Genomic DNA, 12,984 nt, shown 5'->3' with positions numbered 1-12,984 from the left:
ACATACGCAGGTCTTGTCCATGTTTGGAAACCTCTCGGCGTCAGCAGCTGCCGTGACGCAGAGCTGGGTGAAGAGCGAGGGGCACCTGCATGCTATGCAGGGCCTTCAGAGGTTAATGCACGCCGAACACCTCCAAGTGACATGACACTCTGCTTGAGGAGGCGGCAGTCACCGTTCCTGGAGAGGCTGTACTATCACCTCTCTCCTCTCCGGGGCAAGCCGGCTGCCGGGGCTGCAGTGCCGGGGGTGCGCAAGGACCCCCACTTCTGCTGGCCGAGGCGGGGTGAGGAGTACAACCAGCTGTGCCGGCAGAGCAGAGGTCCTGGGCAGTGGGGCCTCAGTGTCACTGGGCAGTTGTGGAACACCAGCAGGGGCAGAGCACATGCCTGTCCACGTCCACAGGAAGCTTCTGCCTGAGCGTGTCTGGTTTAGATGGACTTATTTGGTTTGTTCAATGTGCCAGCAAGGCCCGAGATAGCATCAAGCACCGGCAACCCACTCTACTGCCCATCTGGCACCTCTGTGGGTCCATTGCTTTGGCTGTTACCTGTATTGGGGTTATAATAGTCCCCGTCATTCACAAGCACTTTGTTAAAGTGAACCACGCCGACATCACTAGAGAAAGGCTTCTGCGTGAGCCCAGCAGAAAATGACACCAGAGAGGCCGCAGCAGCAGCAGGTCCTAAAATGGGTAACAACATGAGTCAGAGTCACATCAGGATGACAACACCGCCTCTCCCTGTGATGGTTTATAACCCAGTGTCTCTCTTCCTGCACATACTCCACTTGGACTAACCCTGGCACTTGTGGGATGCCAGAATTAGCAGAATACGTATTGCTGGCCCAGGTCCCAGGTGTCTCACCATAAAGTTTACTGAGCACCATAAAATTCCCTCCTTGGCCACAGCCTCTGGTTTTGTTTTTTTTTTTTTAGCTTCTAAGGAAAAGGTACACGGCTTGTAAATGCTGGCAGTGGAAATCCTGCCACCCCTCAATTCAACAATGCTTCTGCCACAGACCTTCTTCAGGACTGAGGCTGCCCTCGGACATCTCCGGTCTCCGTCCCTATCACAGTGGCAACAGGAGTGATAAGGTGTATGGCTCGCGCCAGCTTTCCTAGTCATGCTGAGAAGCTGCACACAGCTTAGATCTCTTACCTTCGCTGCCGAAGGGCAGTGAAAATAGCTACAAGAAGTAACACTTCGGTATTAAAGCAAAGAGAACCACCACTGGCGCTTTTCTTTCTTGCACTTCTCTTTTGGGGTACTTCTCACTCCACAATTTTTTCTTCTTTTCTCAACAGATCAGACAGACTCTTGGGTATTTTATCATGGCTACCTGCCTACTAGCTAAACACTGCTGTTAGACGAGATACAATCTGGACAATTAAGACAAATTTTTACTTTTAACAGACTGACTTAATGGCAAGTGTTTAATGATCAATCACTTGTTAGTCCCATTTTAGGTCCCTTCCCTCTAGAACATTCCCCCTAAGGCAGGAACACTGCTAAAAGTAGTCAACTCTTGTTGCTTTGGTCAGGCAATTGGGCAAACAATGAATACACCTAAAGTTGTCCTCGGCTGGTCTTTCCGTTCTACCCTGTTCAGGTTAGGATCCTTGTCTTCTCCGCGCTGTTTCACCTCTGCTCCTTCTTCTGCCTCCCTTAAAATAAATGTTTAGTTTTCTCTTCCTCTCAATCTGAGATGCCCATCAGCAACCAATGTTCAATTCAGATCATAGCACTTCAAAACTGAAGCTAGAAAGTGACAAAACTTTATCTAAAATGTGGACATACAAATGCTCTGCTATCCACTTTTTTTCTGAATAACTTGGCATGGGGGGGCCAGGAAGCGAAGACAAGGGGAAGACATGCCTGCAACTTCAGAAATGGCAAATAACTACCTTGATTTCCCTCGGGGGCTAGTAACCAGCTACCTCGTGTATCTCTGGAAATCTCTTTATTCACTATTTTGTCTCACGCTCAGAAAACAGACAGAAGCCCTTTTTCATTACTCCTACCTGCCAGTGCGCCTGCAGGTACTCCTGTGAGCTAAGATGAGATGATTGAAAGGACCAAAATTAATTGCAGGAAGCCTACTTACTTAAGCAGCTTCTGTAAAGCTCCACCACCTTAACACCATGCTACTTACAGAACGCATCTCTTTGTATTCTCGGCTTACCCAGAGACTCAAATCAGCTGAAACTGCACCTCAGTAACTTCTTGTTGGCTCACTCGGAAAGGTTTCTCTCCGCCGCAGTCATTACTGCACAGATGGCAGAAACTATTTGATGCCTGCCCAGAAACTCTGTCCTCTCCATTTGCAGTAGCTATGGTGTTGTCTGGATAAGGGAGCAACTCCTGCCCTGGCTCACCATGCTTCCTTCAGGATTTTCCTGCACTGATTGCTAGAATAGTTATTAGAGTTTGCTGTGCTGGACTTGCTTCAGATCTGCAGCCTAGTTCAGCACACCACCTGTGTTTGTCCAAAGGAGAAATCTTAAACCCCTCTGAATATCCTGCAGATCAGTTCAGCGGGCAATATAGGGAGGTGCAAGCAGAGCGCACCGTGTCTCTGCTCTCTTACCCTGCTCCCCACTCCCAGCTGGAACTGTGCCCGTCTGAAGCTTTCACGAGCCCTACTGACAGCTCTCAGTGGTCCTTTCACAGAACCTAACAGAGAGGCAAACCACATTCTCCTACATGTCCTCACTTGCAAACACTCTTCTTCATGCAAAGACCAAAGTTCAGCTTCTCTAGGCAAGATCCAGGCCTGGAAACTGCTTTCATTTAAGCAGTTAGTGCTGTGGAATTATAAAAATCAGGAAGAAAAGTTTTAAAGCTTTTAAATGCCAGGAACTGCATGCACAGCTCTGATGAAGAAGGTTCTAGGCAGGCAAAAAGTTTCACAAAAGATTCAACCACGGTTTTACAGCTTGTAGGGGAGGAAGAAAAATCTTTTACTTCAGACATATTTAAGAAGGTTTCACTTGAGAGATATATATACACGTAAGCAGGAGCAGGTATGCGTGCTCATGGCAATCGAACCTAGTATAACGCAGTCTGGGGAGTCAAAAGACCACAGAAGACACATGGGTGGCCTTTGTTAGGTTACACCTACTTCCACCCATCTGCTACTTTTATTTCTGGTTCTCCAGCTCTCTTTTGCCTTCCCAGCACAGTTCCTGCCTCCCACTGAGCCCAAGGGCCAGAAGGAGAGAAAGAAGGAAAAAAAAAACAAACCATCAAGCAAAACAAAACAGTGCACAGCATAGGCATTTTCTATCAAGATGAAAGGAGAAAAAAAATAACAAGATTGCTGCTGACAATTGCTCAGCAACTGGAATGAGGACTCTTCACGAATCGACACAGAAGACAGACCATGAGTATGCAATTCATCTGTCAGTATGCACTATGACTCCTTTGCACATGTCAGGAGTAGGGAGGATATGTCAGATTTCCTCTGCTTGGCCAATACTCCTAAATCTAAATGAGGGCAAAGCGCATAATTTCTGATAGAACAAATGGGACAAAAATACCAGCAATTTACCACCTCCCTGCCTTTTTTTTTTTTTAAACTCTTCAGTTTGCCCTAATATATCTCATTTTCAGAAACACTCCCTCTGCTTCTGGGGTGGCCATGCAGCACAGCACAGTGCCACACTGATTTCCATGAGCCAGCACTCAATGCAGCTGAGCCATTAGCTTTGCTCTGCTAAGTCACAGCGTTTCTGATGCGGATGGTAACTGACCCACTGCATTATGAAGACACAGCTACTTTTCTCGTGAGTCTGTTAGTAACAGCTCTTTCTGCTCTTTTAACTCCTGCCTTCCACATTGCAGCAAGAGAATCACAGAATCACAGAATGGTAGGGGTTGGAAGGGATCTCTGTGGGTTATCTAGTCCAACCCCCCTGCCAAAGCAGGGGCACCTACAGCAGGCTGCACAGGAACGCGTCCAGCTGGGTCTTCAATATCTCCAGAGAAGGAGACTCCACAACCTCCCTGGGCAGCCTGTTCCAGTGCTCCGTCACCCTCAGAGTGAAGAAGTTCTTCCTCATGTTCAGATGGAACTTCCTATGCTTCAGTTTGTGCCCATTGCCCCTTGTCCTGTCGCTGGGCACCACTGAAAAGAGTCTGGCCCCATCCTCCTGACACCCACCCTTGAGATATTTATAAGCATTTATAAGGTCCCCTCTCAGCCTTCTCTTCTTCAGGCTGAACAAGCCCAGCTCCCTCAGCCTCTCCTCGTAGGAGAGATGTTCCAGTCCCCTCACCATCCTTGTAGCCCTCCACTGGACTCTCTCCAGTAGCTCCTCATCTTTCTTGAACTGGGAAGCCCAGAACTGGACACAGTACTCCAGATGGGGCCTCACTAGGGCAGAGTAGAGGGGGAGGAGAACCTCCCTCGACCTGCTGACCACACTCCTCCTAATGCATCCCAGGATCCCATTGGCCTTCTTGGCAGCCAGGGCACACTGCTGGCTCATGGTTAACCTGTCGTCCACCAGGACACCCAGGTCCCTCTCTGCACAGCTGCTCTCCAGCAGGTCCACCCCAAGCCTGTACTGGTGCATGGGGTTGTTCCTCCCCAGGTGCAGGACCCTGCACTTGGACTTGTTGAAGTTCATCAGGTTCCTTTGCACCCAACTCTCCAGCCTGTCCAGGTCACGCTGAATGGCAGCATAGCGTTCCGGTGGATCAGCCACTCCTCCCAGTTTGGTGTCATCAGCAAACTTGCTGAGGGTACACTCTAACTCTTCATCCAGGTCGTTGACGAAGAAGTTAAACAAGACTGGGCCCAGTACTGACCCTTGGGGGACACCACTCCTTACAGGCCTCCAACTAGACTCAGCGCCGCTGATGACAACCCTCTGAGTTCTGCCATTCAGCCAGTTCTCAATCCACCTCACTGTCCACTCATCCAGCCCACACTTCCAGAGCTTCCCTAGGAGGATGTTATGGGAGACAGTGTCAAAAGGTTTGCCCCAGCACTTACCTACCACTCCTTACATAACTAACCATGTCCTGCCCCATCCTTCAGCATGCTTCTGTGAATTGTGCTGTTCTTTCCTGCAGACAGCAGCAAAGCACAACCACTGGCGCAGCTGCAGGTGACCACACGTTCTTTACCTCAAAGTCAGCAGACACGCGTTCCCCTGTGCTACACCACTGATGTGTACTAATGAGAACACTGCCCCCTGTACAATGGCCAAAGGAGCTAAACATGCAGCAGCACCCGTCACAAGCACAGCAGCGTAGTTTATGTATTCAGCAAACCCTTTCTTCAAATCAAGGACCACCTGCAACAACATAAATCTTACATTACAATAAACCTCATGCCTTTAAATTTGAAACATGTCCTACAGGCTGGCTGCCTGGCGTCACATGGAGAAAGTAAAGATGGCTGAGTATCAGACAAGTAAGAAGAATCAAAAAGCCCAAACCAAAATTAGCCCTTTATCTGAACGGACATACACAGCAGCGTTCACACAGTGGTTAGGGCTCACTAGCTCAGCTGTTTTCTTTATTACACTGTTTCCTTCAGAGAGGAGATTGTAGCTGCAGGGTTAAGGACACAAGCAACACTGCAGACTGCATGACGGGGAAGGGTGGGAGAGCCAATTTGTGTTTTCAGTGAATTTTTTTCACTGTGACCCTCTCTATATGCTGATCAGAACATCCAAATCCTCTTCTTGGCTCTGTCCTTGCCTAGTTGTATGACCTGGGGATCATACAAGCATTTTCTTGTCACTTCCCAGACCAGTTATTCAGCCAATTCATTACTTCTGCCTCTGCAATTTTCTTTGCTCCAGCAAACAAAAATTCTCATAACTGTAAAACTGCTATGCTTCAATAAGATTTGCTGATGATGTTTCTTTAAATAACAATTGTTTCACCTCCTTCTGTATTAAAAGGGATTAGGTGGATTCTCTTCGGTTCCAACACTTAACTTACCTTTTTCAGAAACTCCTTGCCTGTGAAAATAGAGCTAATATGTAATATTGTGCCTCATACTCTCTCACTAATACTTGTAAGTCCTTGAAGATCTCTACCTATAAAGTTATATTGTAAGATGCATGCAAACAGATAGCTAATGAATCTGAACAACTCAAGAAGTTCTTCAGTATCGGAAGTATGCAAATCATGTCTCAGCATTCAAGAAGAGCGCTGCAGTGGACCTGTTTAATCCCAGAGGACAGAGTTGGAGCCCTCAACTTCTTCCTGAGCAGTGCTTTTATATCACAGAAGATATTCAGAAACAGAAATGAAAAGGAGTGCTCGGAAGGCACATTTAATAACACAAGTTTCTTATTTTAGGAATTATAGTACAAGAAGGTCTGATCTTTTTTCAAATTTGAATTTCAGTGCCACAAAATGTACTGGGTGAAGACTGGCAAAGGTCCTAAAACTGCAGTCCTGAACAAATTGGCTATTAAGGATTCCTTGATGACTTATTTAAGCATTAAGTTCCTCCTCCAACATGCCAAAAGTCTTCCCTTCCCCAGCTGTTAATTTCTACAACACTGTTAACTGCTGTATTCTGCCTCAGAATGCTCTCTTTCTTTGCTGTTTATAAGCAGACACTGACGATTAGGGACAGTGGGTGTAGATGCTCCAGCTCCACAGAAATCTAATGGCTATTTGCACCATCCTCACCTCTCTGTTTTCTATGACCACCTGACACCAGGGTTTGCAAGGCATTTTCGGGGGTTACAGGACAGATCAGCAGGTGTATCTTATATCTAGATAGGTCTTCAGGGGCACCGCTCAGGAAAAGGAACTCCGTGGTCAAGCCCACCTCTCTGGATCCCAGGGGGTATCGTTTCTTACAACTCGTTCCACCCAGCAGCAAACAGGCGCGCTGCCTGCCGCACCCTGCCTTTGCAACACTTAACAGCCACCTACTGTTTCAGACAGTTTTCACATAAACTTATTAAAATACTGCTGTCTATAAAGAGCAGCAGGCTGTACAGAGTAGAAGAAAACCCCCAGGAAATCCATTTATCACAGAAATCTAGACATCTATATTGGTTTTGCTGGCATCAAGATAAACAAACATTTCTTTACTTCTCATCCTCTTCCAGAAGCCTCACCTACTGCTGCGTGTTCCAACCACCACAATCCTCAAATGCAAAAAGATTGGTTTATGGCTATGAAGGATTTTTAATTACATAGTATGAATATAGAATTACAATGTGAACTATTTACAACTCTTCTTGTCAGTCCCCAGACTAGTCTTCAGGATATATATGTGTGATTTTGTTAGGGCCATCAAACTAAGTCCCAACGGTAGGATTTTGGATGCCTTAAAGCCCTGATGTTTTATTTTAATCTATTTCTCATATTTCCTTAAACAAATTTAGATTAAATCATTCTTTTTGAAGAGAGTGTGGGAATATTCAGTTTGATCCAGGATACCATTCCCCAGGGTTTGACAATCTCTTCAGTATGAGGTTGTAGGGCAGGCAGCACTTAATCAACATATTTATCAAGGCCAACTAGTAGGTCCCACACAAGATTTATACCTGTTTACCATAGAAATCCATAAATGAACTGTGATATTAACAATTACAGAAAATAAAACCCTCCCACCACACCAAGCAAACTGCATTTTGAATCTTTTTAAACTGTGGTTGTCAGTGGCAGCGCTCCTGCTTTCCCCAAAGTCAGGAACATAAGCCCTCGTGATTCCAGCAACACCAGAAACTCTCCCAGGAGGAGGACCAACTCATGCACTACCTCAGACACTAACAGCGCTTCAAGATCTTAGTCTTGGCCTTTTTCATATCTTATTAAAGAAATACTAAAATCGTCAGAAAGAAATATGTATTTTCTCATTTAAAAGGAAAAAAAAAGGTCAGTACTGATATTTGCCAGGAAACAGAAACCCTTTGTATTTAAAAAAACACCAAAGTAAGTAACAACAATCCAAAATGAATTATTTTTCAAAATCTCAAAATTCCCCGTATTTTGAAAGTATGCAGATTATGTTTCATGCTTAGGTATAGGAAAAATCTGTCAGATTTTCATCAATGCTAAACTTAAATACTAAAAATCAACACTTTGTTCTCTCAACCATGACCTTCCAGGGACTGAAATAAATATTAAGTAGCTGTGTAAAGAATTTCTAGGAAACAAGTGCCTTACCTTGCGTGTCTGTGGTAGGAGGAGATAACTTTGGATATCCTACAAAGGAAAAGTAGTTATGTGTGACACAGTACATAATGGAATATATTCTGACAAAATATCACTGCAGTCCTCTAAAAAGCATCCTTTGTTACCAAACAGCAACGTATCAAAATAGCTACCAAACAGCATCTCCCATGAAATGCTCAGTTATTGCTAAACTGGGGTGGTCACGGCAAAGAAAACCAAATTCTTACTTCAAAGTACTAAATCCACTGCAAGCACTATGGCAAGAAAAACACAATTTAAGTTTGCATAGTGGCAAAGACTGCTGCAGTTACCAAGGATTTTACATTACCTGTGTTGACCTCACACTTTGTGCAGCCTTGGCAAAGGCAACAAAACTGGCACCGACTGCGTTTCCCCTACTTCTGTAGCCAGCTGGAGGCTGCAAAGGCCCGTTCACAAATCACCTCTGCCATGAGCCCGCTCCCAACAGCTACGGAAGGCCGAAAGGTGGCTGGTAAAGCACAGCAGATCTCCATGCCACCCCTCCAGCAAGACCTGGCATGTCCACTGCACTTCGACAGGAGTGATCCCCTGTTATTCTGGTTCTCTCACCTGGTGCTCCAGCATACCCTTCCGCAATGGGCATGGTACTCTGACCAGCCTGACCATCCACGCTTCGAAGCCGCCCTCTTCCTGACATTAAAACAGTGCCAGGAGGCCCTGCCTCTCCGGTCTCCAAGATGATCCCGGTTGTTCCGGGCAGAAACGGCACCACTCCTGACCCCGGCAGCGCTGGGCGCGGAGGAGGTCTCGGCTGCAGTGGCTGGAGGGGGGTCCTGTGTCGCGGGGGCTGTATCCTCGGCCGTGATGGCAGCAGGGATATGCCTGGCTGGGGCTGCAGGGGTGGTCTGGGTGGCAACGGCTGCCGTGGTACTTCTGATCGCCCTTTGAGATTATGAAAGAAGAGGAAAGAGACAGAAGTATTCGCCTAAAACAGCATATAAAATTGTGTATTTTTGTAAAAAAATACTTTAAAATAAAACAGGGCTCAATTTGAGGCCACCTTTCCCCTCAGACCCAAGACTGCACTGGCAAAACTCCATTCCACTCTTGCAATACCACGGACTCCCCTCTTCCCCAGCCTGTGACACAGGGAGAGGCCTGAGGACAGCCTGGAGACAGGACAAGCAGCAGTCAAATAACCCATTAGTCCAGCTTGGACTTTGTGCACCGAGCAGGCTGTGCATCACTCCTGTTCCCACCGGCGCCTCCATCTCCCTCGCGTGCTCCCTCTCTACCTTCACTTCAGTTCTCCCAAACCCCTCCCGCTCATTGCTCCAACTTTCCACTCTACTCATGCAACACCAAGCACAAGGCTGACCCTTTAGCACTACCATAAAGAAAAGTATCCACAGCAAAAAAACTGAGTAATTGAACACCAACTTACAGACTTCTTCCCATACTTCGAAAAGCAACAAACTTAAAATTCCAAGTACTCCCATTACTAATATTTTCTGACAATGAAGGCAGGCAGAACCCTAGGATATAATCTACCAGAAAAGTCTTTATTGTTCAAAGAGAAGAGATACCATTAACAGACTTTTCCAGGAGGGCAGCCAACACATATGACATCAGGGTTGAACAGCACTGACATGGTTACGTTTGTGCATCTGGTCCAGTTCTAAGCCCTTTATAGGAATTACAGCTTATTCATAAAAATGAAGTACTAGATGACATTTAAGGATGCAATGTCCTCCCAAGAATGAAGCTGAATTACAACTACATTAAGAACAGGAATTTACAAATGTGTAGATTTCAGCAGATGCAATGACAGCTTTCACACAGAATAATTAGAATTTCATTTGAAATTAAACATTAGCATTGGTTATTTTGGTCGCATTTCGAGACTAAAGCATGGCTTTAGGCGCAGGGATGGAAGTGAGTTTCTGGGGAGATGGACAAACGTTTCCTTGCAAATTTATCTGATGCAACGTGTCACACCAGAGATGCTTGCCATGGTCCACAGTGAAGACCACCGCTCTGAGGTCTCAGTGGTCAGAACGAAGAACTTCAGTTCAGCACAGCCCAAAATCAGCCTGGGTAAATTCAGCTGTGGCTAGGGCTAAACCGAACGGCTGTGCCTAGAAGCAGACGTGGAGTGAGGCTTCCCCCGGCCCTGCTGCACGGCTGAGGACCCCTGTGAGGGCCTTAGGTTGTGGCTTTGGGGGAGAGCTTACCACCAAGCCACTCAGATATGGTCAGTGTTGCACAGCTGGGGTCCGGACAGTGTCGATGGCAACCCACAGCCTGTTTCGTGGCCACTGGACACCTGCACTTTGCCCCTGTGAATCTCATTTCTTGTTTCCAGCCTCATAAAAAGGCCACGCAAGCCTTCCAGAATACTGAGAGGCTGTCTGAAGTCATCGTCTCCCACCACCTGCGTTCACTCGCTAGATATGCCTGCTAGAAAAAAATCTTCCTGAGCTTTGCTGGCTGGCTTTAACTGTCATGAGAATTGAAACTTATACAAGCAATGCACCACAAAGCTGGACTGAAGCTCACTCAGTTACTCTATCCACAAGGTAGAGGACAAAGGAATTCACTTTATATAGATTAAAACTATCTTCGTAAAAATCCCAGGATTAAAAAAAAAAAAAATTATAAAAATTTTCAGAAAAAGGCTTAAAGTATCAAAACTAATTGTTTCACAGAGTCATTAACTTAATGCAACATCTTCTGTCCACAGTGGCACAGGTTTAGACCTTCAACTAATATCTTCACATTAACCTCATTCAAAACACAATTTGACAAAATACTTTACATTGGCATGCACATACTTGTCATTTCTATAATCAATTAAGATGAGCTTTATTAAGACAACAACTTGGGCTGACACAGGGAAAATTAATACATTTCTCTGCTTGCTTTTCTAACCCCTTAAATGACAATCGACAGCTCAAATCCCGTAATCTGTGCAAACCGCTTCCTTGCATGAAACATCAATACTGCAATATTCAGAATTATCCAGTTACATCTCCATAAAGCTAAATCTAAAATTACCTGTCCAAAGCTCAACTTGAAGTGCCAGTAATCAGGTATGTGTAGGTTGAGAAGGATCTGCTCTGCCATCTTTGCCAAGCTTTTTGGCCTCTTCTACTGAGATGCATCATAGGAAGACAAGTACCAATAAATCACTAGAAGCCACCCTACCCTGACGCTGAATTCCATAACACGTGTTTTCAATTCACAAGGCAATAAGAAAATGAACCCCTGAAAAAGGCTGGGGTGAATCTAGCTGGACTTGCTCAAACTTTGCTGAGCAGCGGACAAAGCAGACATCTTCCCCATCACCTTCCCATCTATCTGGGAAGGCAAAGAGCAGAGCTGAGATTGTTACCCACCTGAGAACAGTAACACTGTCCTCAGCAGTGGTGTCCTTACTGCTCCGGTTGTCATCACTGGTGTAAGTGACAACTGGGTTATCATGTCACACAACAGCTTCTACTCAGATGCCCATCCACAACTGACACAGAAGGAAAAGTTTCCCTCCTCAGCTGAAAATAAGAATGCTTTTGTTCCCCTCCCCCTCTTAAAAACATTTTCTTTTTTTCAGTTTGTTCAGCCAGGCAGCTTTAACCTGCGATTTACTTCACTGAAGGAGGAAGGATTTGCTGGGGAGGAAGATGAGCAGCGTCCTGGATGCGTGAGGCGGGTGGAATCTTTATGGTGCGTCTGTTTCTAGTATCGTTCTGCCCCAGTCATGCTCTCCTCAGCCGCCAAAACACACAGAAACAAAGTGCATAAAACAAACTAGCAAGTAAAGGAATCTGTGACTACACTCACAAAAAGCCAAGAATACCTGACGTGAATTTTCTTACAGATGCCAAAGGGATTTGACAATTAGGTTACAAAGCACCATTTTGCACAAGCTTACAGGGTGCCTATTGACTATGTGACTAATTACGCTACAACACTAAGATTTTACGTTGCCCTTTATTGATGCTGTAACACAGAGCATACATTCGGTTTCTTAGACCCTAACTTCAGCAGACAGCATTTTGCTGTTGCTTTCAAAGCTCTGCTACAGAGACAATTACCAGAGGAATTGCAGTTCAGGTCAAAAAACGGTAACCAAAGCAAACTGCACTCCCAGCACGGTATCTGGCTGCAAGACCATACTTCTGATTCCTGGAAAACTTCATGACTCTGTATAAACAGGCAGTAAGCTAAAAGAGACCACTAACTTTTAACATGGCTTTCAGTTCCATGTCCCCAGAAAAGCAAACGCGCTCACAGAGAGGCACAGAGTGCAATGAGAACAACTTACCCTACGAGATGTGGAGCTGGGGGCGGTCACCATTTAATGTGGATGAAGAGCTACTGGATGACATTACCGGGGTGAGCACATCGTGCGTGGTCCCTTACACACTTCGAGGAGACCACTGCCTTGTGTGTGGCAGGATGCTGCACTACCTTCACCAGAAATTGTAACAAATTAAATACATTTCTGGCCTCTGGGTCCGTATCTGGCATACAGTCATTCACTAACCTGGCTGGTTAGTTTGGACTAAGGTACTTGAAACTCTGTAATAAAAAATCTGGAAGAAAACACAGCCATATTCCTAAGATCACGGTCATTTGACTTTACTCAGGCTTACAGTGCGCTGGGCTTACACTGCTTGATAAGATTTTATACTGTATTTCTTGCAACATTATCCTTGCCTTACTGCCCTCAACAACTGCTATCAGTAACAACTTGTTTCTGTTTCAGCCCTTCCTAAGTCAAATGACATCATCTGAATGCTACGATACGCTGGAGCATAGTCCCTAAGAAATTCTGCACCGA

General features: G+C 45.6%; 1 protein-coding gene across 2 annotated transcripts in view; it reads right to left on the bottom strand.

Annotated features, from left to right (window-relative positions):
- Positions 1-12,984, bottom strand: part of EMILIN2 (elastin microfibril interfacer 2) — a 38,683-nt gene that overhangs the window by 4,523 nt on the left and 21,176 nt on the right. For both annotated transcript variants that reach the window (XM_075416392.1, XM_075416393.1), the window contains 3 exons: positions 8,751-9,083; positions 8,151-8,189; positions 548-682 (listed from right to left, as the gene is read on the bottom strand). In XM_075416392.1, coding sequence (XP_075272507.1) covers positions 548-682; positions 8,151-8,189; positions 8,751-9,083 — 507 coding nt within the window. The remainder of the gene's footprint in view (positions 1-547; positions 683-8,150; positions 8,190-8,750; positions 9,084-12,984) is intronic.

This window comes from Opisthocomus hoazin, chromosome 3 (genome assembly GCF_030867145.1).
Source record: "Opisthocomus hoazin isolate bOpiHoa1 chromosome 3, bOpiHoa1.hap1, whole genome shotgun sequence".
In the NCBI taxonomy this organism is placed as follows: Eukaryota; Metazoa; Chordata; class Aves; order Opisthocomiformes; family Opisthocomidae; genus Opisthocomus; species Opisthocomus hoazin.
The sequence above is the reverse complement of the archived record's forward strand: the minus strand, read 5'-3'. Positions and strand labels throughout refer to the sequence as shown.